Genomic DNA, 27,361 nt, shown 5'->3' with positions numbered 1-27,361 from the left:
GTAACATGCATAGCCGCTGGGGAGCTGCTGTCGAGCACAGGCAGCTCAGCTCGGCACGGCGATGACCTACAGGGGTGGGATGGGAGGAGGCAGGGGTGGCATGGCAGGGTGGGAGTGGGAGGGAGGGGCTACATGTATGCATACAGCTTCACTTTGTCGTACAGCAAAAACACAACACTGTAAAGCACCTACACGCCAAAAGCAAGAAAAGCATAAAGGAACACACCATCACTCCAGCCTGCTTAAGTCTTGGCTGATGCCTTGAGTGAGTGAAGTCGCTCAGTTGTGTCCGACTCTTTGCGATCCCATGGACTGTAGCCCACCAAGCTTCTCCGTCCATGGGATTCTCCAGGCAAGAATACTGGAGTGGGTTGCCGTTTCCTTCTCCAGGGGATCTGCCCAACCCAGGGATCGAACCCAGGTCTCCTGCATTGCAGGCAGAAGCTTTAACCTCTGAGCCACCAGGGAAGCCCAAATTATCTCTGACCTAATAACCCCATTAAAGTGGACCTGGCAGAACATACCTGTCAGTTTGCAGGGGGGTGGGAGGTGGAGGGGGGAGGGGGGAATCAAAGAAATGTACAAATGACTGGTTTTATAACCCAAGCTTTGCCAGACAGACTCAGTGGGGGAGACTCCAAATCCCTGCCTGGGAACCTTGATGAGAACCTAGACCAAGGAAATTAAAGGGTTTAGAGAGTAAAGATTCTAACTCTACTGAGCTAGAATAAACAGGTCTTATTCTGTTTATGTTATGGTCTGAAGTGACCATGTTCCAGATGCTACCTGACCCACTGTAAGCCCTCTCATCAGAGTTACTACAAAAGCCCTCTGTCCTACCTGCTACAGTCTGAATGTTTGTGTTCCCCAAAATCCATATATTGAAACCTAACCACTAAGGGGACAGAATTAGGAGGTGGGACCTTTGGGGAGGGGAGTCAGTTATTAGGTCAGGAGGGTGGGTCTCTCATGAGTGGGATTAGTGCCCTTATAAAAGAGGCCCCAGACAGATCCCTCATTCCCCCCCTACACCATGTGAGGACACAGCAAGAAGGGGTCAGTTTGCCCCCTAGAAGAGGGCTTCCACCAGAACCGAATCATGTTTGTACCCTGATCCCAGATCTCCACCGCCACAACTATGAGAAACAAACGCACGGTGCTTGTGAGCCACCCAGGCTGCAGGGTTTTGGTAAAGCGGCTTGACCACATTAGGAAATGCCTCTGCACTTGCTACACGCGTCTTCCTCAGGCTCGGCTGTGTGCACATCCATCTTCCTGACCCAGTCATAGGCTCAAAGACTGTGGGCATCGGATCTCTGTTCAGCAGTTCTACAAACAAGCAAGAAACTAAACCGGGCATGTCACAGAATTCAGCCATTGTCAAGGTTGCCTGACGGAGCATCAGGGTCACTGGTGAAACCTTCAAGACAGAGACACCCAGAAGCCCACCCCTTGAGATGCTGAGTCCTTGCATAGCAATGTTTTAAAATAGTCCCTGGATGACTCTGAAAGCACAACCTAGGCTGAGATCCAAAGCATGGTGTTCGTTAAGCATCTTCCAGGTACCTGAGCCCAATCTGAGCTGGGGGCAAATGCTAACCCAATCTTATTCTTTGAGTGATTCTGGGCAAGTCATTTGACAAGTCTAAGCCTCTCCACCCTGTAAAATAGACTGATCAATACATACCAAGTGAAGCCTTTGCAAGGATAAGTGTGAGTTAAGCATAGTTCCCGCCTGATGATACACTCTTGGTGTTTAATCCAGGTCAGGTATTTGGGCTGGGAGTGCAAAGCACAGGGCCTGCTACAATCCATATTGCACCACAACAGATGTAAATTGAAAGGAACTAGGATGAAGCTTTATTGCTAACAAAGTGCGGATGTTTCAATCACTAGGTACTAGCTATCACCCACTAGCACTTCTCATGCAAATATCTTCTAACAAATTGGTGAAGGGTTAGGAGAAAATGGTTTCGAAAGAGGTGAGTAATGTTCAACTTATATCTTCAAGTTAACAAAACAATACTTGGAGGTCAAGATTATACAGTATGGAGACAAGGATGCCGAGGCTGTTAAAATAATCCATAAGCTTCCTTGGTGACGTTGCTTCTCCAAAGGGAACAACGGGAGGAAGGGTGAAGAAAAAGGGTAACACCTTCAGAATTTGGACATTATTGTGTGTCCCCATTTTGCTATTAAAGTCATACACCATACCTTAACTATGACACTATGACAGGCTATACTTTGAGCATCCAACAGAAGCTTCATTGAAAAGTCTAGGTTTCCTTTAGATTTATGGTATTGAAGGGGTTTTTCTCTCTTCTCACTTTCTCTTGCCTTCTTCCTTCCTTCTTCCCTCCCTCCCTCTTCCTCCCTTCCTTTCTTTTAGTATTCTTACTAGAGAACATAGCACATTCACAGCCTAGCGAAAGACAACACCATTTCTACAATAGAAATCAGTGGGGAAAAATAATTTGCTTAATAGACATTCACTTACTGCAAACTTTATAGAAGGCATCTATTATATAATTGGGAACTAAAAGCCACATTCTCACATATACTTACCCATTCTATGTTACTCATATGTGTATGTGACTTCACTTAGACAAAAAGTGGTGTTTTTACTTAGACAAAATGGACCTTTTCCATTGCAGAGCATTTGAAAATAAAATGCTTATCTGTCCTGCATTTTCACCACCAACGAATTCTGTCACTGTGTATTCCCCTGATAATCTATTTTAAAGGGACATTTCAAGCAGCAGAAAAATAAAGAATAATATCCCTTAGATGAATCTGACTTGTAAATAAGGAAAGCTATTAAGTGCTTAGTGTTTTGGGTCTATCATAAACACTGTAAATAATCTCAGACTATACAGCTCACTTGACTTTACCCAGGGAGACCTCACTGTTTTGGTAAGGAACACCACCATATCGGGCCAGTTTTCTGGAACCCAACCTGTATCCGTTTAAGAATAACACAAAATAAAAGGTGGGAGGGATGAGGCTGTCAATCAACTAAAATAAAGAGTGTAAGAATGCCAGCAATGCTTGTATAATGTTATGTCTTGCTCATTAAATGTCTAGTTATGGTTGTCAACTACCTAAAATTTGGTGAAAGCACAAAACCAGGTTTTTTTCACACCATCAGTACTTTTATGGAATTGGAAGTCTCTTTGGATAAACCATTTTAAGACCCAGAGTACAAAAATAATCCATCCTGAAAATGCCTTCTATTCTGAGTTCCTGGCATACAGCTATTGTGTCCAGTGATTTCATATTATGGCCTTCCACACATAAAGGAAATGCTCTGAATCCTAAGGACTAATTACATATCCCCAGACTTCCTGTTTCCACAGAGCTTTTTAATTGGGTACTTTAACTTGCCAAGTATGTTCAAAAATGGTATTTCAAGTAAGCATGCAAAGTAACTGCCAATCTAGAAGTGGAATATCCAACCTCCCCACTTTGGATAAGGAACTAATGCTCTTATTTAAAGCTATTTGTTTTCCAATAGATGACAACAGAGAAACCAAGTATTAACCTTATTGAATTCATCCGCACTCACAATAATATGAATGTTTTAGTATAATTTCAATGCCAAAAGATAAGGTGAGAAAGGGTTAGAAGTCTAAAATTAGACATCATTACTCAAACTGGACGTAAGTATATGTACTATATAATAGATATATGCACTTTATTACTTCCTGTAAGCAATTAGTTTAATAATAGACAGAATGGGGTAACTATTTAGGGGCTTACCTTTGTGGTAGACTCAGTTATTTCTGAAGCCTCCCTTCTCCGATAAAACCCTGGGCTTTGATTCAAGAGAAAGGGGCCGATATCACATACAAGGCTCTGCAACATCACACAACCACATAAAACTGTCACCGTGAAATACTGCACTGCATGATTTTGTTACTGCTTCTTTTATTCTTGCAGCAATGGACACACAACCTCAGAGGATGAATTCACCACTTCAAGGCTCGTACCCAGCACTGGATAGGAACAATAAAAATGGTCTTGGGAACAGGAGCCCCCAGGGATGTAGGCACTACCATCCAATATGACAACAGATCCACCTCTGAATTAATAATTTTTATACTTTCCACAATATGAGGGTTGTTGTTTGTTTTTTTTTTCCCCCTCAGACACGAGTACTCCTCCATTTCCCAAAAGAAGCCCAACCCCAAAATTAAATCCAATGCTACTAAACCAGTGAGCAAATTTCCAGCATCAGATATTCATATACTAACTTCAGATTATAACTATGGTTTTCAAAACAATTATCAGGCATTGGCAGGAATCTTTAACCAAGGATCAGAAGATCTGAAAATCCTATCAAAATGTATACAAAAGTTTGATGTGTGCTTTTTTGAAAGGAAGGTTTTAGAATATGTAGAGTGGTCTGTGACCTACCCCTCCAAAAAATCAACACCTGATATAAAATTGTTTCTTTAATTACAGGGAAATTTCATAAATGGAGCTATCCCAATTGAACAGAATATTGAACAGGAAGTAAATATTTCCCCTTTTTTAGCCTAACATGTTTACCTAGAGAGAATGTGATGACAAACCTTTGTCATTTACGCCATAATAGGAAAAAAAAGGCTGGATTCATGCATGTAATTGGGGAGTTTTTGTTGTTATTATTGTTATATATTAATGTACAAAAGGGATTCTTTATAGTATGAGCAGAATTTTAAAAGCTGGTAGAAACAAGCCCATTCTCAGGCTTATAAAACAAGCCTTTATAGATAATTATGTTTTATTACTCTTCATTTTATGGGGATTGTGTTATACAAAACAAATACCAGATGCCTATTTGTTTTATTCATTTCAGGGAGAAAAAAAAATCTTACAAGTACCTCTGTGAATAGAACTGCTTTTAATTAAACACAATGCACAAGGAGCACATAAAAATTAATACTGTTTGAAGCCAGCAGGTAGAAAGTACATGTATCACAAAGTAACTGCAGAAGACCCAGCTCCCCGCTCCTAGATGAGCTGAGAAAGAAAATCAGCAAGCGATACTCCAACAAGGTCATTCCTAGGCTTGTTCAGGGTAAATTAAGGCCAATATTCATGGAAACATAAAACCTGGAGGTGAGGGGGTACGGGGGTAGTCTTTTAATGGCACCTGTACTAAACCATACCCCACATTACTCTCCTTGAAATCAGGCAGGTCTGCTCTGACCCACGTGGGTAAAGCTGTTGAGATGGAATGAAACAGGTTCATTTCTGCTCCATCAGAAAAATGCAAAGTGATTTTTGGCATGGTTCTGACTTAGTCTGCAAACACCGCAGAAGGACATGTCACACACTGGCTGCTATCTGATTAATACAGTCATGCTTAAGGGGGAAAGGTAGGGGCGGGGGGGGCGGGGAGGGGACAGAGAAAAGAACAGCCTCACGAAAATTTGACCGTTTCTTCCTGACCCCAAAGACATAAATCATATCTGTTCAACTGTCAGTTCTAATCAGAAAGTGAAAACTCAGCATGCAACATTTTAGTCCCACAATGAGAAACATTTAACTTTTTTTTTTTCCATTTGCTTTTGCTTTGTTTGCTTTTGATCAAATCAGAGGAAGACCCACTCCATACCCTAGTCTCAGACTTTTGATATCATCTAACCAGTTACGATTTGTACTCACTTGTGCCAAGAGAGAAAATAAACAGACATTTTGAAAGTACTATGTGAAGTAGTGCTAAAAACCTTTTCCAAATTACATTTATTTAAGGGGCCACACCCCAAATTTCACTGTCTGCAATTCTGAATCTCAGAGTAGTCCCAATTTCTGTGAAAACATTTCTTTATTCCTGTACATAGACTTATGTTTTTTCAGTTAACAGAATTTGGTCCTTTAGTTAAATGTCCATTATTTTTGTATTTTAAAAAGCAATTAAAATCCTAAGGCTTTTTAACCTTTAAAACAGATCTTTAATCAGGTGTAGGCGACTGAAAAAAATACATCACTTAAACTACTAAACTAGTTATCCCGGCCCCCCCACAATAAACATTCATTTTGCTAGAAGTATACTTAGTGTACCTCTTTTTCCTGGACCAAGAATGGAAGCTAAATATACAGGAAGACAGACTAAGATCAGGATTCAAATGCCACACTTGATACTCTGCTGTAACCTAATCAAAAGAATTATTTTCACAATAGAATAGAATATAGCTGTTAAAACAAGGGAGAGATTTGTATGTACTGACATGGAACAGTACTTGACGTATAATGCAGTGATTAAAAAAAAAATTACAAAGGAGGAGATTGTGTGTGTATGTGTCTGTGTGTGTAAAATAATCCTATTTTCAAGAAAATAAATAATATGCTATGTGCCTCAAAAACAGGATAGATACTCTCAACAGTTCAAGATGATATATGGGTGCATTACAGGTAAGTTTCACTTTCTGTAGCATCTGAACTTTGAACATGTTCAAATATTAGTTCTGCAATCGTAATTAAAAACTTTTTTTTTCCTCACACACTCACTGGATTGTGGTTTACGCTATTCCCTTGGGTGGCTTTATCTTAAAAGTTAAATGTAAACTCCAGCTTCTGAGATAAGAACCCTTAAGAGTTAGAACAGCTTGATTTGAATGGCAATAAGAGGGGTGATGTAGGATAAGGGAATTAGGGAACAGGAAGAGAGAGAGAAAGAGAGAGAGTGTGTGTGTGTGTACGCATGTGCATACAACCCTCACAGGAGGGAGGGAGGGTTACTAAAAAAGACGAACTAAAGAATTAAAAAGAAGCAGCAGAGAGTAGGGGGGGTGACTCAGACTAGAGGGAGGGTTTTCGTGAACAGCCACAAAGAAATGCCTCTGACAGTCCCTGGTTAACAGCCAAAGAGGACCCAGGAGAAAAGAGGTGTGCCATCCTTGTCAAAAGGCAGTGGGAGGTGACAGGAGGTGCTCTGCAGAGAAGTGAGTGGCAATAGAAGGCCTGGAAGAAAAGAATGCAGTGGCCTAGAGACGAACCCTGGAAACTGAAAGCCCGCCTGCAGGAAACGGCCCGGGGTGCATGAGGCCACAGAACTGCATCCCTGGGCCTTCTGTGTACAGTCTCTGAGATGGGATTAGGGTCCAGAAAGGCTGATGGCACCAAGAGTGGTTGGCTCAGCATGGCAGGCGGTGCCCCGTTCATTAGCAGACAGTGGGGATGGAGATTCTGGTCCCAGCAGCTCGGTTGGTCCCTTCCTGGGAGGGGGCAATAGAAACAGCAGAGGAGTGAGCAGAGGCTGCTTCTCTTGCAGAGCTGTCAGGAAAGCCCACCACACTTCCCTACAAGGACTGCTCTCTCTTGGCTTGCCCTCCGGAAGGAAGCGAACTTGGAAGCAATAGAAACTGTACCTGGCCAAGAACCGAGGCCTTAGACAACACAGTGCAGCTCAAGGGCCATAAAGCAGGCTTTTCAGGATATTACAGAATTACGACCGGGAACCCACTCATAGCTAAAATGACAGTCAGAGACACAAGTTATTTCAAAGCTGCAAATCATCATCTGATTTTGGTGAATCTCTAACTTCATAAGGGCTTCCCTTGTGGCTCACCTGGTAAAGAATCCACCTGCAAGGCAGGAGACCCAGTTCAATCCCTGGGTCAGGAAGATCCCCTGGTGAAAGAAATGGCTACCCACTCTAGTATTCTTGCTTGGAGAATTCCATGGACAGAGGAATCTGGCAGGCTGTAGAGGGGTCACCAAGAGTTGGACACAACTGAGCAACTAACATTAACTATACTGAACCCAATGTGGGGGGGCAGGCAAAGGAGGGGGGATTCTTCTAAACCTACTTTTTCTATTCAATATCCCCTTCGGGTTGCTTATTCCAAACAAAATGAATGAATTCTACTAAGTTCCAAAAGTCTTTCTTTCCACATTTATAGGTCACCATGGCCAAAAGATACTCATTGGACAAATATTTCTAGAGGAGCTACTATATGCTCAGCACTGTGTTAATACCAGGAAAACAGATGAAAAACAAATACACAAGTCTAAAGATGAACTTATGATTTAAGTCTTAACTTAAGCCCAAGTAGAATACAAAGTATGAAACCTCCAAATAACTTTGTGATCCAAAGATATCTGGAGGCAAAGGGTAGAGAGATAGCCTATTACGGTTACTCTTCCACTATGAAATGAGGTTCTATGTACTTGGATCCCAGTAAATTTTTTGGCCCTGTTGATCTGTATTTGAAAAAGATAGATACTAAAGAAAAATTAAACTAAAAAACAGTATTTTTTTAAAAGACAAAAAATTCCAGTATATATACCATAATCTTACCTTCATCTGTTTGGGTTCTGGAATTTCTAGAACAAAGAAAGGACTTCAGTGGGCTAATCAAATGCAGTAAGATTTAACTAAGTACCTACCAAGTCAGCTACTGAAGTGGGAAGTGAACTCTGGGGGTACAAAGGAAAAGGAACCAGCTTTACCCAGGTATACACCTAGAGAGACAAAATAGGTATCTAGGGAGACAAAACCTAAATAATCACAATGAACAGTAGAATGATGTTAAGGTTTAAAACTGCCCCAATCTAAATTCCGGAACTTCCCCAGGCACTGAATGACAGGACATAAGGAAGTCCCCCAAAGCTTGCAGACGTCTAAAATTATACCGGGTGAGGAAACAGTGGTGAGGAAGCTTCAGAGAGTCCATCCACACGTGATGGAAACAGGCCCTTAGGTTACCACCTCACCTGCTGTGTGTGCACAGAGAGAGCAATGCTTAATCCAGGCTTCTGCTGATGAGCCTGGTGATAACCAGGGAATGCCCTGGGTCTGTTGATTTATGAAAAATCACTCGGCCACTTTTCTACCCCCTCAAGGGGAATTCAAATGACAGGGTTCAAATGACAAGATCTTACACCAGTCCTGAACCAAGGAGCAGACTGAGAAAGCTGCTGTACCTGGGAATTCCAAAGCGAGTATCTCAGATGTTAAAAGACATGTCAAAAAATCCAATCAGTTCACCTCATCTAATTAAATGAGTTAACTGGAAATACAAAATGATCCTTTTATCTCCACTACTACCTAAATCTGCAAGTCAGCTTACTGGGAGAAAGAAAAGCAGTTTTTATTTTGTGGAGAAGAGATGATCGAACTGTGTGTGGGTGGGGGGGGCGGTAAAGTCCCTGATTCTTGGTAGAAAACAATAGGCAACACTGACCCAATAATATTCCCAGGAAAAAAAATGATTTTGAATATTTCCTCCACATACAAACAAACAAAGATTAGAGTCGCTATTATGAATAAAATACACACCTGCTTATTCTCTGCAGCCAAGTACTATCGTGTTTCAGATGACGGTGGAAGGTCCCACTTACACTTAATGAACTGTCCCTAGAGTCTCTTTTGCAAAAGCTGATGTTAAAGAACACTCTACAGGATTCTGTGATTTACAACAAGGATATGATCCTGTTCTTTGGGGGGCAGGAGGATGTAATAAAGTGCCAAGGGATAAGGTGTGGCCTGTGTGGTATATCTTAATCACATAGTCAGGCCCATTTCAGTATGGAATAAAGTAGGAATCAGATCACATCTGGATTTGGTGGCAGAAATGGTTATTTCAGAACAGCTCCTACCGCGTGTTTGTCCATAACTGCAGCTGTGTCTCTCGAGAGAAAGAATGAAAATATAAATTACGATGTGTCTGAACCCTCCCAGATCTTCAGAACACAGGCTAAAATTTCCTCTCCAATGTTCACCCTGACTGCAATTACAAGTTTATCATCAAGGGTAGGTATAGCACTGCTTTAACTCAGCACGCAGAAAGGGTCCAGAGGTCTGGTTCCTGCTGCAGCTGATAACGCCTTCCTAAAGAAAAGCCATCAATTGTTAACTATCATGCAAATTTGGGAATGTACAAAGTTATTCACTGTTATCGCTTCCTGAGTTGCTAAGTACCCCATCATGAGGGGACTGCGCCTTCATCTACTTGAATTGAGAGGGAAGAAAAAAGAAAAAAAATAGTATTATCTTCTCTGTCTCAAGCAGGTTTAGCTCAGAAAGTCATTTCAGGCGATGCCACTGGCAAGTCTGCCACTGTTTTACTGCTTTTTCAAAAAAGCAGGAACAATGGATGGAAGTGGGGGTTGAGGGAGGATGGATACGCGTATACGTATGACTGGATCATTTTGCTGTGCACTTGAAACTATCAGAACATTGTTAATCGGCTATACTCCAAGAAGAAATAAAAAGTTTAAATAAGAAAAAAAAAGAGGCAGGAACAAGAAGATTCATGTCATTGCTCAGCTTCACAGAATGGGTGGAAACCATGATGTGTACATTTGTAAAAGAAAAAATTATAAGACATTAAGTCATATTAATGATTTGCATCCTTGGTGAAACAACTTCTGGGAAATGAAAATCTGTTGTATTTTGGCAACAGTTACAACAGGTGGTTGGAATTCTGGGCACTTGCCAAACCGCCTAGAACTTCTATATGACTAGCAAGCTACTGTACCACATTGCAGGTTACAGTTAGACTGAGCTATAAACAGAGCCAATGGAAGAAATGGAAGGGATGATGAACAGACACAGGCGGTAAATCGGAAACTGTACAAGACAAACGTGATTTAATGGCACAGGAAGATTAACGACAGTAACAATGGTTACTGATCGCTTACTGCGTAGGCACTGTTCTAAGCATCTTACGTGTAATATTCACTTAGTCCTCACAGTCACAACCCTATGAAGTAGGAGTTATTATCATCCGCATGTTATAAATGAAGAAATAGGAGGAAAGAAGACGCCCAGGGTTTCATGGCTGGTGGCAGAACCACCATTCAAGCACCTGGTTTCCAAAGCCCAAGTGCATGACCTCCGTGCCATACGGTCACACTCCTGGAAGTCAAGAGACAGGTGCTCCATCCCCTCTTCTGTCATAACCAGGCACATGACCTGGGACAAGTTGCCCAACCTCCCTGGATCTCTACTTCCTTATCTATATAACACAAGAGTTACATCAGATCTTTAAGGTCACGCCAATGATCTGATTTCTCCTCCTTCCAGATAAAACTGACACCAGGCTCCTCTCCTCAGATGAAGACACAGATGCAAAGACATACAGATGTGTGTACAGACAGAACTGACAGCTCCCATCAGGGCCAAACTCACAGGACTCGGGCAAGAAAACCAGTGAAGGGAAACCTGAGGGCCCAGCGAGGCCCAAAGCGTCACAGCACTCCTAGAATATCTACTTAATACTCGGAACTTAAGAGCACTGAATCTCTGAGCTTATTTTTATAAAAACTTCAGATTTATTTTGAGAGTATCATTTACAGTAGCCAAGACATAGAAACAACCTAAGAACAGATAAAGGAAATGTGGTCCATATACACAATGGAAGATTATTCAGCCTTAAGAAAGAGGGAGATCTTGCCATTTGGGACAACATAGATCTTGAGAGTATTATGCCAGGTGAAATAAGTCAGAAAAAGACAAATACCATATGACAGTCATACCATATGAATACTACTTATGAATAAAAATGTGGTCAAAAAGTACAAACTTGCAGTTTTAAGATAAATGGTCCTGGGGACATAATGGATAGCATGGTATCTAGAGTTAACAACACTGTAACATATGTTTGAAAGCTCTTTAAGAGTAAGTCTTAAAATTTCTCAGCACAAGAAAAAAATTTGTAAAAATGTATGGTGATGGACGTTAACTAAACTTACTGTAGTAACCATTTCACAACATATACATATCACTAATATATAGGTGGACTTCCCTGGTAGCTCAGACGGTAAAGAATATGCCTGCAATATAGGAGACCCAGGTTCGATCCCTGCATTGGGAAGATCCCCTGGAGAAGGAAACAGCTACCCACTTCAGTATTCTTGCCTGGAGAATTCCATGGACAGAGGAGCCTGGCATAGTACATATACATATAATATTCTACAATATATCTATATATATCATCATTTGGCAATATATATGATATATACATATATATGTATACGTAAAATCATTATGATGTACACCTAAAGCTAACATAATGTTATATGTCAATTATATCTCAATTTTTCAAAAAGGTCCCTTTTGATATTTCATCCTTGTTATTCTCTTTTTAGAGAAGTCAATGGCAACCCACTCCAGTACTCTTGCCTGGAAAATCCCATGGACGGAGGAGCCTGGTAGGCTGCAGTTCATGGGGTCTTTAAGAGTCAGACATGACTAAGCGACTTCACTTTCACTTTTCACTTTCACACATTGGAGAAGGAAATGGCAACCCACTCCAGTGTTCTTGCCTAGAGAATCCCAAGAATGGGGGAGCCTGATGGGCTGCCGTCTATGGAGCTGCACAGAGTTGGACATGACTGAAGTGACATAGCAGCAGCAGCAGCAGCAGCAGCATTCTCTTTTTCCCTACTTGGGTCACTCCTTAGAGGTGGCTAAGTCTAAAATAAGTGGAGGAAAATACTATTCCTTCTCTGAACTTTACTAAACATTTAGGTACTTAAATTTTATCTTCATATAGAATACTGTTCAATTTTTTATAAAACATGTAATATAGCTCTACAATCTAAATACAGAGCATATTATACATTTCCAGTCTCTGAATCAATAAAAGACTGACGACCCTACACTTACAGATTTGCAACATTACACTTGCAACGCTTAAAAATGCAGTTATCATAAAAGGTGTTGCTTAAAGGTAGCTTTTTTGATGCAGTGTGAATTTTAAAGGAGCATTCAGCATTTAAGAAATGATGTCTTCAAGAAAAATTTATTCTCTGTTGCTCAGTAAAGCTGAAGCATCTCGGTATTAGATCCGTTCTGATTAGATTTTCAGATTGCTTCAGATATACAGACCTAGAAATCATTTTAGAAAATGACCTTCCCAAGCTTTGTAAAAACATAAAACATAATTCATATTTAATCAAGTGTCATATGATGGCCACCAAACCAGAATCCTTATTTAAGACCTACTAAGAAGCCAAGTAAGTGTGACCCAGTGTCTTCTCTCTGATCTACACACCTTGAATACTTCTACGCAATATCCAAACAATTCCACAAGCTAACACAAACAAGTCAGCAGATTTTTACATGCAGGAAATGGAGGCCAATGGGAGAAACAATGGAATACCTTCCCTCTGCTTTTTTCCCCTTTGCTTTTTAATTAAATGATAAATCTCAATATGAATTCATTAGAAGCCTGATAGCTCAATTAAGCACTGTGTTACTATATACTCTGGGGCAACGCTTCAATATCAGTTAACAGAGTTGGGATGTAACCTGAGCAGGAAATGAAAGCCAAAAGTTATATTCGACCTACCATTTGGGAGAAAAATTGCAATTAAGGGGGGACAGAAAGTCCCAGTATCTACAGACTGTTAAAATTAAATGACAAAAACACCATAATGGTTTCTCCTGTAGCAATAAATTCCTTAGATTCACATTACATAGTAAAGCCTGTCAGTTCATTTTAATTTGGTTTCACCGATAGCTTATTCAACAGAACAAGAATAAAAAAGAAAAAGAAAGAAAGAAAGGAAACTACTGTGGAGAGGCAGAAAAAGGTTATTGGGAGAAATATCCCCTTTGGAAATAAAAAGAAACTGGGTGAATTAGTAAATGATGCACTTGGGGAAAACACGGGGATTCCTGGGCTGTAAACCAAAGATAGGGACACCTACAGACCCATACATCGAATCAATGGTTAGCAGCATTTTGATTAAACACAGTAATCAAATAAACGAACGTTAAAGAAATGTAATTAAATACATGTAAAATAAATGAATAAGCGTGATTTACTAAATAAGTTAAATTTTTAAATTTACAAATAAACATAACTTGTTTAAATAAATGTAATTTCTCTTTTTCACTTACCCAACAAAAACTGACTGCCCAGTGTGGGTGGGTCAGGCACAGTGCTAGGCTGTGAAGATACATCAGTGATTGAGCTCAGTGTCACTTTACCAACAGGGCCTTCCTGCCCCCACATTTACTGCAAATGCCCCCTCCCATTCTCACTGTGCATCCACATCATGTGGTGGGCATTTCTAAACACCTGAACTTCATCCCCCGAAAGTTGGATTGGCCAGGAGGAGGACCTGGGCCCCGTTTCCAGAAGCTCCTCAGCCTGAGAGCCAATGTCTTCACCCCTTTCCAAGGGTTGTTTTCTTCCCAGGATCCAAAGCTTTCTAACATAGGCCACAAGAGACATGGCCATCAGTCTCCAGTCGTTAGACGGGGGCCATCGCGGGGCAGGAATGTGTGTCTGTTTGGTTCACTGTTGAATCCCCAGTGCCTGGAAAACAGCAGGTGCTCGGGAAGTATCAGCTGAGTAAGTTCAGTGAAAAACCAACCTGAATCCGCCCCTCAGGGCGTATACAATTACCGGGGAGAGAGAAAAACAGATAGTTAAACAAATGGAAAAAAACACAGCCGTGCCAGGTAGAACAGTTCTACAAGAGCCCAAAACAGGGGATTGTGACAAGTCTGGGGCATCAAGGAAGTGACTCTGGAAGAAATGAATGGAGCAGGGGACAGCTTTCCAAGAAAGAGAGAGGAGGGTATGCAGGGAAAGGGAGGAAGAGGAGGAAGGAGACTTCACTAAGAGCCTGAGGACAGAACGGCAGGGGGAGCTGCACCAACCCCAGCCCCACCCCCACCACACTGTATGGATGAACCACGAGAAGCCCCCAAGGCAAATCCCAGTACATGGTGGCATGGTCCTACGTTATCAGCACTGCTGTGGCTGCTTTCCACCAGTCTGTCAGGATGCCAGCATATATGCAGGATGTGTGAAATCCATTCCAGATTTCCACCCATTAGTTCCCACGCTGGACTCCCCTAGAAAAGGGGAAAAAACCAGGACATGTGCCCCAACGCACCATCCAGGGCAGCCTCTAGGCTCTAGACAAGTGGCTCTTCATCCCTTTGTGGGCACATTCTCTCTCTAATTCCTAGCTTCCACACTCCACACCTGGGGCAGCTCTTTACCTGAGCCCAGGGCCTAAGTCACTCGGAAGACTAGTCAATCAAGAATAACTAGCATCACAGGCCCACACAGCAATATGAGAAAACTTCGTATTTCTCATTACAGTACTGATATGTATCATAAAACCCCAGAAATCTGAGTTAGCAACAAATACCAGAACTTTCATACAAACCCCAAAGACACCCCTTGTACCCCGAGCCCTTGGGGAACTTGCTGAGCTTAGTATTAATAGATAAGCTTTCAAATGGAGAGCTTCTTTTCAGGGCCACCAAAATATTTTTATTTTCACCACAGGGGTTAAAAAAAAAAGTTATAAAACTCATAACATGCTCCCCGACTTTCTTAAACAAAGGCCAGTGTCCACAAGTGATGGCCTGTGGTCAGCACGATGCCATGGCATAGTTTATCTGATATTTACAGAGGCTCTGGTCGCTGTGACCGCCACAGTGCCCGGGGGCAGGACTCACAGGCATACATACGGGGTATCTTAGGACATGCTCGGGCTCTGGGCTAGCCGAGCTTAAGTTGCAGGGCTTCTTGAATGGATAAGAAGATGTGGTCCATATATATGTAATAGAATATTGGCCATAAAAAGGAACGAAATTGTGTAATTTGCAGAGATGTGGATGGACCTTGAGACTGTCATATAGAGTGAAGTAAAAAAGAAAAACAAATACTGTATACTATCACTTACATATGGAATCTAGAAAAACAGTACAGAGGAACTTAGGTGCAAAGCAAAACTAGAGACACAGAAGTAGAGACAAACATATGTACAGGTAGCAAGAGGGAAAAGGGACAGTGGGATGAACTGGGAGACTAGCACTGATACTATGTATAAAATTCGGAACTGATGAGAACCTACTGTAGAGCACAGGGAACTCTACTCAAGGCTCTGTGGTGACAAATAACAAGGAAATCCAAAACAGAGGGAAAATACATACCTGTGTGGCTGATTCACTTTGCTGTACAGCAGAAACTAACACAACTTTGTAAAGCAACTACACTCCCATAAAAAATAAATTGAAAAAAAAAATGCAGGGCTTCTTTACTTCTTCTGGGTGTTATCACTTCCTGGCCTGCTTCCTTCTATTTGGGTTGCCAGCTATCCCTTCTTCCCAGACCTGCCTTCCCAAGAATCGCTCTCTTTAAATTGATTGCTTTGAATCTGCTGTGGGCTAAGAAACCAGATTACCAAGCTGATTAGAACTGTCTCTTCTTCAGTAAGATGAAATAAATTCTAGGTGAGAAACACGAGTGATACTCTATGAATCAATCACGCTACTGTTGACGTGTGTGTGTGGTCTTTATGACATCAGCTTCAGCTGTGCAGAAGCAATAGACGCCAATGTGAAGAACGCAGGTGCAGAACGCCAATGGCATTCTGGTTGATATCCCTGCTGTGTGCACTTAGGCAAGTCACTTATAAAGATTCTCTGAACTTTGCTCTGCATCTCAAATGCATATCTTCCTGCTTGGGTGGACATAAAGATTCAAGGAGATACCGCCCATTACCCAGCACACGGTATGCTCTCAAGAATGCTATCATCATTAACCAGGGTCAAATCTGTCAGTGCCAACAGGATATGGCTTCAACAGTGTTTACCACAGCCAACTTCCCCTAACCACAGACCCCCGTTTCAGGAAGCAACTTTAGGCTGCTCTTTGCAAAAGGATAGCCACCAATTCAATTAAGAATGACAATCTGACAGGGCAGTCTTTTAACTGATGAGGTCGCCACCAGACCCAGAGACATGGCCTAATACGAATGGCTCTCCCTCGAAGAAGTAAATATCCCCAGGGCAGCCAATCAGGCTGGTTTCATCCAGGGCCTGCATGAGAGAATTCAGTAAAGACTGGCCCATGGTTGGCAGACACACACAGCGACAGAGGGGCCAGCCAGGGCAGAGATGAAGGTCCAGATGGAGATACCCACCTGTTGCGCTGGGTCCTGAGAACTCACTGGAGCAATTCCAGTCCAGCTTCTGTTCCGTGTGCCCTTCACAATAAATCCTGTGACGTAAGGTGGCCTGAATGGTACTCTGCTCTTAGCAACCTAAGGGCCTGTGGAACCAACCCGTTCATATGCAGTATCCTTCCAAAAGTTATCCTCAACCGATCAGGGTGCCGAAGTCACCTACAAAAGTGCCCATTTGCATTCTTGGAGCAGTCGCCCCAGGGAACTTGAAGGATGTGGAGGCAAGGCAGTGCCTGACTGCCCCAGAGACAGCCAGCTCCACCTGCCCGTACCCTTGCCCCAGGCCACCTGCAAGCTCCAATGCCCATCTACATCTTTCCACAGCCCACAGAAACAATGGGTGGCCTTCCAGAGCACCTACCACAATTTCCTGAGGATTACACATCAAGAGAGAGGTGAGCAGTTATTTCTGTGGCTTAGTAAAGAGGCAAGTTATGAAACAAAACAAACCTCTGTGGCTGATTAGAAAATGACAGGAAGATGGTTTTTAATAAACACCACCACCTTGCAGAGCACATTAGCATTTCCCAGTTTTTGCATCAGAAGCATGCACCCACACTACCTCCTTTCAATGTCCTGGTGAGGGATTGTGATCCCCACTCCCAGATGTGGAAACTGAGGCTGAGAGGTTCATCACCTAGTCCAGAAACGTGTGTGGGTCAGTGACTTCCCTGGTCCGGGGTCGCTGCACTCTTCTAAAGGGCTTTGCAGGAATCAAGAAGATATACAAGACAGGCAAAGTTCTCCAAAATTCTCACTGCTGCTCAAAGCAATTACGATGCAAAGATAGCCTAACTAACTAGGCGTAAGGAGATTGGTTCACTTTATTTTCTCTCTTGTTTTTTTTTTTGTTTTGTTTTGTTTTTCTTTTTTTCTTGGCCACACAGGCTTGCGGGATTTCAGTTCCCTGACCAGGGATTGAACCCAGGTCCTCAGCAGTGAAAGCACTGAGCCCTAACCAATTCCCCTCTGACTTGGTATTTAAATCACTTAGAATAGTGCCTCATTTGCACTTAGAATCCCAGATCTGACCTGGACACCCCACAGGCAAAGCCACCTGCCTCAATTCACCTCCAAAGAACTATAAACTCAACAACCAAAGAGAAAAGAGATGAGGGACTTTGAGCGACTGATACAATTAACTTAAAAAAATGACACCTACCCAGGTTAGGCCCACAGATTCTGAGATCCCAGGAAATGACTGCAGGATGCAGGGAGGAAGAAGTCTGCTCAGTAAGAGACACAACAGAGGTTTTTGGCTCCAGCAAAAACAAAACTTCAAAGGGACCAGAGCTGTGGGAGCTTCAGAGACCCCCTGCAGGACGAATTAACACCTACAAATGTTTATCTAAGCAGTCATTTCATGATGGCTACTTCACTAAATGGGTGCTCAGACTCACCTCAAGAACAGCTATTCCTCCAAAAGGGATCTGGGTGGGGGTTGGGAGAAAGGAAGTGCTGTATTTTCTGAGAGAGACCTTAGTCAAGAAGAAAACAAATCCTCAGTACAGTGAAATTCATCACAGGCCCAAGCATAATACAAGACGGGAAACAAGTTAAATCTGTTAACTAAGAAAATGGAAATCAACTAGGATATAGCTATGAGTTACACTATGCAGCCATTAAAAATCCTACTTTAATATTTTAATAGGCTTTTCCTATTTAGAGGGAGAGAAAAATGCTCTGGGATAATGTTAAGAAAAAAGCAACATGTAAAAATACGTTTAAAGTCGGACTCTGACTTTATAAAACCCACAGACGAGGCTGGCCGGAAGTTTGCTGTATTCGCTCCTGGATGCCTCAAGCTCCAACACCTATGCGTCTGGCACAAACAAGACACTGAAAGAAAATGTGTCAGATTCATTATTTACTATTAATTAAGCAGTAATTAACATGTCTATAGAAGGCACTTGGATATGCAGAGACAGAATGACATAATCACAGAGGTGTGCATGTTGGTTATAAAAGGTGAACTTCTGAAGTTCAACAATAGTGGTAAGCTCTTATTGTGGGGGTTAGAGAAGAAACTTATTTTCATATTCCTATCTTTTGCATTTACCTAATTTTTCACAAAAGCTCTGCATGCTGGCTGTGGTTGTGGTAGTCACTCAGTTGTGTCCGACTCTTTGAGACCCCATGGGCTGCAGAGCCCTCCAGGCTCCTCTGTCCATGGGGTTCTCCAGGCAAGAATACTGGAGTGGGTTGCCATTCCCTTATCCAGAGGGTCCTCCAGACCCAAGAATCGAACCCAGGTCTTAGGCTCTGCGTAGCTCATAATTTTTTAACCACTGTTTCTCTATAGGGATCCTGAGAGTAGAGAGCAGTTGTGTGCTATACTCTAGAAACTTGGCTCATTCTGTCAGAAGTGGAACCTTCCAGTGGGTCTCCCGTTTCTACAGGATCACACCTTCTTACCTGGGGCAAAGATCACTCCTGTGATCTTTGAACCATCTCATAGGTTCCCTGACACCTAGTGTGGTCACTCCTGTACAATCTCATGGGTTCACTGACACCTAGGACAGGGCAAGCCCCGCAAGGTGCTATTACTGAGGGCAAAGGTCACATACAACTCACTTCCTCACTTTTCTGGGAAGAGCTTTTGGAGAGAATGAAAGCCAGAATCTACACAGACACAGTTATTAACACGCCTTGAACTGATCGGAAGAGTTGAAGGAGTTCAGTGTTTCTGTTGTTCACTCAGTGGTCTGACTCTTTCCGACGGCATGAACTGCAACACACCACGCTGAGAAATGGGGCCATCCTGATCCCATCTCTGAGCCAAATTTTTCCTTGGAAAACACGTATACAAAGGAAAGCAGCAGTGGGGGTGGTGGTGGGGGGTGGGTGGAGAGATATGATGCGCAAACACTGGAATGCTATTAAACTCACACACAACTGTGAATAGGCAGACATGTTGTTTGGCTCTTTAGGGTGGTAACGGCCCGTCGAGGGAACACCATCCTCGGCATTCAGAATGCCTGATTCGGACACCACCGCGTCCTCACCAGACGCAACTGTGGCTCCTTACTTGACCTTCTCGAGGCCTGCACTCCTATCTGTAAAATGGAGATTTGACACTGGTTGAAAGGCTTAAGGCGCTCATAAAGGCAACCTGACGTCAGGCACCGAACAAATGCCATGCAATTGTGAGGAGGTCCTTGTGCATTAGAGGAACCTGGTCACTGGGCAGAAGAGCTTTGAAGGAAAACCAGATGGTTGTTGAGCTCAAGGAAATGCGAACTCCTGTGTTCACATCCAGGCAAAAACACGCTCCAGAGTCTGGGGCAGCCGGTGACCACTGAGCCAGAGAGGTTCCTCTGAAGAGGCGGGAAAACGACGGTCACGAGAGAGCAGCAGGAGGCTTCAGAGAAATGAGAGGAGCCACACAGCTTGGGCTGTAGCCCCCATTCAGGCACCCACACGCTGTGCAGCCTACGATGCGCCTCACCAGAGCAGGCCTGAGCTCATGTACCTGGAGCATGGCCTGCCAAGACACCCGCAAGCAGAGGAGCCAGGCCCTACCAAGCACAACCTTTGGTGTGACCTTAGCATACTCAAGGTCATTGGCAGCAGGTGTCTCATTGCCACAGTTCTGGGGAGGCACATCCACAGGCCTTCCAACAAAGGGAACATGCGTTTTGGCCAAGTCTGTGCCATCCAAAGCTGATATCACAGTCATGGGGATGACCAACAGTGGCCTCTCATGGGCAGGGCCTTCCTAGCAAGCCATTCTCTGCAGGCTTAGGTCAAGGATTCTACTGGCAACTGTCATTTGTTGAACTGGACTCAACCAATCTGCAGTGTCCTTAGAAGTAGCACACAGAACCCCAACCTTTAGGGATTCCTTACAAATTAGGTTCTTGGGCTCTCTCCAGAAAGCAAGTTCAGAGGAATCAAGAAACGTGTGGGGGTGGGGGGCGGGGGCTAATGAGGAAGTGTTAGAGAAAGTTTTAGAACCTCAGTTCAAGAAGACACAATTGCCAACTTCAAGATTAGCCTAGGGATGGCCTTAGCTTTATTTTAAAACTGTGATTTTGTGGTGTATTTTAGAAATGTTGTTGGTGCCACTGTACACCTGTGGGGGAAAGGGTGCTTCTACATGTAAAACCTGAGAAGCACAATTTCCACCTTTCATTTCCTGCAAGGTTCCCTGCTGGATCGCAAACTTGCTCAGGTGTCTAGGAACACAGCTTGGGAAAAGGGGGAATAAACACATCATTTACTTGTACACATTTTGTGCTTGCCATGAATGCATCTGAATTCAGCTTCTCATTCTGTGAATTAATTCCTTGAGGCCAAACTGAAAGGTTCCCACAGCTCCTACTTAGACACAACAGCTCCAGGGACCTCCAACTTAGTTGGCAATGAAAAGAAATATGCAAGCCTGAGAGCAAAAGTTCTCAAGTCTGACAATGCCCTTTAGTAGTGGCTGTGCATCAACTCCTAAAACTAGATGACAAATTATGCGTGTATGTGCTTTCCTTTTTTTTTTCCACAAAGCTTGTCCAGTCTTTATTAGCTTCCCAAATGAGTCCAAGAGAAATCCTATAAGAAACACCATCAACAAGGACCTTCCAGTGGCTGCAGAGCTTTCAAGTGTGTCTGTAATTAAAGATAGACTATTGTAGGCCAAGGGAGAGAAAGTCAGAAAAAGGTTTACTTTCTAGGACTATCCCTGCCACGAACCAGTTTTCTGACCTTAAGCAAATCCATCAGTCTATCCCTCAGTTTCCACATCAGCAAAAGGAGGATGTTTGGAAGTCGAATGATCCCTTAACCTCGGGACCCTTAAAAATACCAGGATTGTGAGCTTCAACAAACACAGGAAAAAGACGCCAAAAGGCCTGCACAGAATCCTGCCTGTTACCAGAAGAGCACCTTAAAATATTCTCCACCACTTTCCTCGGAGGGGTCAAAGATAGAAGCCACCTCTCATTTCCTTCTCTTTCTTCTATTTCAGAAAGCCAAATTTGAAGTTTCACAATAATGCCCTCTGAAGGGATCTGAACTACGTAGTTCATGCAAAAACTACAGTCATTCTGTAAGAATGCATAAGAAGCTCAAAAGATGTAAAATAGAATTTCTCTAAAGCCTCATTACAAATCATGTAATCACTGCATCAACTTCTTTTAGCCGCTGTCATCTACATCTGTGAATATATGTAACTGATGAAAATTAATTATGAGTGTCATAAAAAATGGATGTTCTAATATAATCCTAGACGTCTGGGTCACAACTATTGCTCTATTACAAGAGTGAAGTCTTTCCCTTTATTCCACATAGCTCTTCTATACCTTTAGCAATAAATGTCTGCTTTTCACAAAAGTAACGGTGAGATGAAGAAACTAAATATTTATTGTCGCTTAAGACTAAATTTCACTAAAAGCAACTTTTTTAGTTGTACATATTCTATGGTATCCTAACTTGGCCATGAGACTGTAAATTTTCAATCTAATTATCATTCCCCTAATTCTAGAGCAAAGTTATATGTAGTTACTTGTGGCAGCAAATTAAACTGAAGCATTTTCATAGACACTTGGTAATAAAAAAAGAGAAGTAGATGAAAACGGATTCTGTTTTCACAAGCCATTATCAAGTGAACGCTTATAGAGTGCCCTGGAACCATCTAAAACCCATTCTACCAAAGGATAAACTAAGGTTCAAGATGAAGAATCAGAAGTCACACCATGAGGCAGTATGAGAAGTGGAACTTAGATGACTTCTATAGACCTAACTGCAACATCCTCCTCTAGAATGCTGGAATGAGATTAGCATCTGATTGGAGGAGTTCTGTGTTTGATACATACATGGCTGACTTCCAGAAAACATCAGGATAAATAGCAAAGTACAGTAGCTGGGCTTACTTCAGAGCACAAGACAGGTTGCCTGCTTTGAGAGCATTCTCACCACATCAGAGTTCATTCTTCATCTTCAGATCTTCCAAAGTCAACGCAACAGGAAATCATGTTCGCAAACACCATTTCGCAACGATAAAGCATCCAGATAACTCAGTGAGAGGAATGAGTTAAAACTCCAGGTCAACCAGGCCAATGAATACAAACGTTCTACAGCACCATCCCATCCCAGGAAATGAGGTTAGCGCTGGAAAGTATGCAAAAGAGGAATGAAGAAAATCCAGAAGTGGCTGTGAAAGAAATCCCTGCTCAGGAGAAAGAGGCAACTTGCCTTCCTCACTAAATGCCGCTTTTCAAAGGAGACTCAATCCTGAGGGCCTGACCCCTTGTGGCCTTAAAAATAAACCAAAACAAGGGCATGGGTGTCAGATTTCTTGGTGCAATCACAAAGGGATCAAAAATTAGGGACATTTAATGAGCAAAAATGAAAAGTTTCTAGAAAACGAACCCCTCCTTCCCTCATTGCCAAAATCTCTAGAAAAACGCTTCAGCACAGAATGTAGACATTTAATATTCATTTGAGGCCTAGGAGGGTAAAGCAGATATGATTGTTGTATCGGATGGAGGGTGTTTCCCAAATAAATGTACAATTCCAATTTCTTAAGGTAAGATCTCAGGTCCAGCTCCTTTAGAAGAATGAAGGCCATCATGATCTTTCTACGAAATTCAGTGAGACTGCTTTAGACTGAAAGGTTAAGACTTCATCTCGAGTTACTCCACCATAAACCAAAGAAATTCTTCAAAGGCTATGAGCATTTTTTTCTTACACGCACCCACAGGAATAGGTCAATGTGAATGTCGTGTAAACAAAGCGTTCATTACAAACCACATTTTGTTTCTTTTGTGAGAAAAATTGAAGCCAGGGCAAATGTACCCAACATTCACAGGTAACTGCCCCTGAAGCAGGGGACAATTTAGATTCATAATTGACCCTACTGCCTCGGGCTTTGCTTATGCTTGAAGGCAAGAGGTGCTGCGGGTTGGGGAATCCCAGTGTTTGATCCCTTCTCCTTTACTGTCTACGATCAAGTACAGGAGGACTTGAACTTCCCTTCCAATCCCTCTGACAAGAGGCCTGAGTGTCTGAGGAAATCCACAGACAACAATCAAACCTTTCATTTCAGGGCCCTTTCCCCACCATGCCCCTCCGTTCCTGTTCCAATCAGTTCTGCGAAGCGTTCCCCCTATTCTGCAATTCATGAATCAACTGCAAAATCCGCCAACCTCTGCCAGTTCCTCTTGTACTAGCGGAGAGGTTCCCCTTGCTTCCTTGGGTAGCACAAGGCTGCTCTGGTTTTTAACTGGCGTAACGTGGAAATGCACCGTAGGAGCTCACTAACTCTTTCAAAGCCAGATAGAAGTTGAGTAACTGGAGCTCCCACCCCATCCACCAGGAAACGGACCCTCCAAGCTCAAGTTAAAGCCCATTGGTGGAAACTAGTTTTGACCCCCCCCCCCAAGTCCAGTGTCTCAGTTACCATCACTGTGAAGGAAAAGCAAGAGTGAGAAAGGCTACAAAGTCTCCAGCTCAGTTACTTAGCAACTGGACAAAACTTGCTTCACTCCAGAGGGTGAGGCTGCATCTCACCACCCATTCAGAGAGTAACAGTCTCCGATTTACATGCAAATTGATAAAGACAAAAGGGAAGAGGAAATCTAAATTAGCAACTGGAGTTTACAGCAGTAGAGCTGAGGCCCAGATTTACAAACAGCTTTCTCCCAGGGAGGGAGGCAGGATATATACATACCAACAAGCACACATGAATGAGTGCAAGCATGCATGCATGCGTGCATACAAGATCACAGGCCCTAACCAGCTTACAGTCTCCCTTCATAAAAGTCAATGCCATCTGGGAGTAGGGAAGAGACAGGCACACAAAGTTTAGGAGCTAAAATTAGAGCACTTTCACTACTAACACACATTTAGGGTTTACGGAAAGATGACAATTGGAGGGTGGGAGAATCCCAGGGAAAGCAGCTTCCCCTCCCTCCTCCTGAGAACAGCAAATAAAGCATCAATCTTGGGTGGAAGGTCCCTAGATTGGGTGGATTCAGAGCCTCTGGGGTCCCTATAACCTCTCACAAACCCTCTCCTGGCTCCGTCGTTGAAGCGCAGGTTCCAAACTTGGATCAAACCCACACCCTTCATAGAAGACACATCACCCTGAAGGTTTTCCAAGCAAGAGGGAGTCACTGTCACCTACTTGGCCCAAGAAAGTGCTCCAGGCTTTTCTGTTTGCCCGAGGAGCTCCAACTCTGGGTCTTCAGCTCCAAGCCACACACCAGAGAACCAGGCTGCTCGGTCCCAGGCTTGGAGCAAGAGGAAGAGGACCGGAGGGGCTCCCCTGTCCCACCCCCATTCCCCAAGCTCACACCTGGACCCAGGTGGGCAGGACCCAGGTGGGCAGGGCCCGGGGCTAACCCGCTGAGGCCCGTCACTTACTTCTCGTACTCGGTGTTGTCCCGGTCACAGCGAGAATCCTTGTGCTTCTGCCAGTCTTTGCCATGCTTGCAGGTGGTGAGCAGCACTACGTCCTCCCCGTTATGGACGTGATATAAGGCATTCCTGGTGTCTGACCCTATCCCTGTCAGGTACCTCTTCCCCTTGAAGACCAGCATGTACTTCCTGAGAGGAGGGATAGTGTTAAACTTCAAAAACCCCCTCTCCCCTCCTGTCCTGGGATGATCCTTAGAAAAGAGGGGAATAGAAACATCAAAGTTGGGTCGGAAGTTTTCAGTACTGATGCTGGCCTTAGCCAGCATCGCCTGGCCGATGTCAAACCCCACGTCCTCGGTGTAGTCAGGCCAAGTGCCGGAATATAAATTAAAAATTAAATGATTCCTACCGTTGTTCCACAAGTGGAGACTCTGCACTTTGGATCTCAAATTGTGCACATACTGAGGTGACAACTGGTCTCGGTCTAAAGTGTCCAGACTCAGGACAAAGAGGCACGCCTGGCTGGGGTCCGAGGTATAGAACCTGGAGCCCTCGATGGCCGCTAGAATGTTTTGGTAACTTTCAGCGATTTTCTCCCCTTTTTGCTGTGGGTAGACGTAGACTTTGAAGCCGTTTTTCTTGCAAAGGGTGAAATCGAAGCAGGACTCCATGCGGCACTTCTTGCCTTTGTAGATGCTCGAGTTGGCCTCTCGCTTCTGCCGGGGCGAAACGTGCACACTGGAATCCTCGTTTTCCAATTGATCCCAGGGAACGAAGGGGCGCAGAGCGTCCGGGAAGCGGGGCCAGAAATGATCCGGACTCGGGTGGTGCAAGCCATTCCGACCGCTGTGCTCTTCTCTCCGGCTGTGGCTTCTCGATGCCCTAAACTGCAAGCCTCCGAAATAAAACAAAAGGGCGAGACAAGAGCCAGCTGAGAGCAGGATGAAATAGCGTTTTTTGGCCTGCATGTGTCCTGCCTGGGTCAAGAGGATTGTAAATAAACACAAGAATCACCCAAGTTTCCCAATCAACACTTTCAGCTCCAGTCCGCCATCTTCCCGCCCGTAAAGACTTCAAACTCTCCGCTCCCACCTTCTCTGGATGCCTTTCCCCAAGCCGTGGACTGATCCAGCGCATGTGGGCGATTTCTTTAACTTTCTCCCCTTCGGTCTTTCATCTTTGGGTTGCACAATGGACGGGAGAGAGCGGGGCGGAATATCTCGCACCAGGGCGGGCGAGCAGCGGACTGTAATTCTCTTGCATGCAACAAGACCGAGGAAAAGAAAGAGAGGGGGGGGAGGAAAAAAAGCTCCCAATGCCCAATCAATGGCAAGACGAAGTGATTTCCTTGCCTCTCGGATTCCTCTCGGCAGCGTGGAAAACGAGCCCCTGGAAAGCAACTTCAACTCATCCAGGCTCCCGTGCAGAACACTCCAGTTCCAACAAGTCAGCCGATCCCCGGGTTCAGCCGGCTAGTGCATCTTGCAGCTGGGGCGCCGTAACCTCACAAATCCCTGCATCTCTCTTTATTCCCTTCTGCAGCAGCTCCAAGACTCCGGCAGTGTTTACTCCTGCGCTCGCCGGGCCGGCCCCCGGGACGCGCGACGGCCCGGCTGGAGAAGGCTGGAGGCGGCGGCGGCGGCGCTGGGTGACGGCGGCGGCGCGTCCTCCCCGCGGGCAGTGCCGGCCCCGAGCGGCGCTTCCAAGGCCCCCGCGCGATCGCTGCCGACCGCCGCGTTCGGTCGCCGAATGTTACCCGGTTCTGAATGTTACACTTACACATTCCATTCCCGACACGACAGCGCTGACCTCATCCATCCACGCAGCCCGCGCTGCCATTGGCCGAGCGTCACGTCCGGGGGGGGCGGTGCTTCCGCTGCGCCCATTCATAACCCCCGGCCACCGGCAGAGGCGCCGGCGCGGCGCTGGGGGTGCGGGCGGCGCGGGCGGCGCGGGGACCCCGGGGCGCCTCGGCCGGGCCCCCGCGGGCGGAGCGCGGGGCTGCCCCGAGAGAGTCCGCGGTCCTTCGGCGCGCCGGTATCAGGACCCCGGCCTGGGCCTCACCACCTGCAGCCGC

The 27,361-nt window shown here is 44.2% G+C and overlaps 1 protein-coding gene across 3 annotated transcripts in view; it reads right to left on the bottom strand.

Moving 5' to 3' along the window:
- The window catches only part of EXT1 (exostosin glycosyltransferase 1), a 317,011-nt gene extending 290,208 nt beyond the window's left edge, over positions 1 to 26,803 (bottom strand). For all 3 annotated transcript variants that reach the window (XM_052651593.1, XM_052651594.1, XM_052651595.1), the window contains exon 1: positions 25,291 to 26,803. In XM_052651593.1, coding sequence (XP_052507553.1) covers positions 25,291 to 26,252 — 962 coding nt within the window. In that variant the 5' untranslated portion in view covers positions 26,253 to 26,803. The remainder of the gene's footprint in view (positions 1 to 25,290) is intronic.
- Between the last annotated feature and the right edge of the window lie 558 nt (positions 26,804 to 27,361).

The sequence above is a fragment of the Budorcas taxicolor genome, chromosome 14 (genome assembly GCF_023091745.1).
Source record: "Budorcas taxicolor isolate Tak-1 chromosome 14, Takin1.1, whole genome shotgun sequence".
In the NCBI taxonomy this organism is placed as follows: Eukaryota; Metazoa; Chordata; class Mammalia; order Artiodactyla; family Bovidae; genus Budorcas; species Budorcas taxicolor.
The sequence above is the reverse complement of the archived record's forward strand: the minus strand, read 5'-3'. Positions and strand labels throughout refer to the sequence as shown.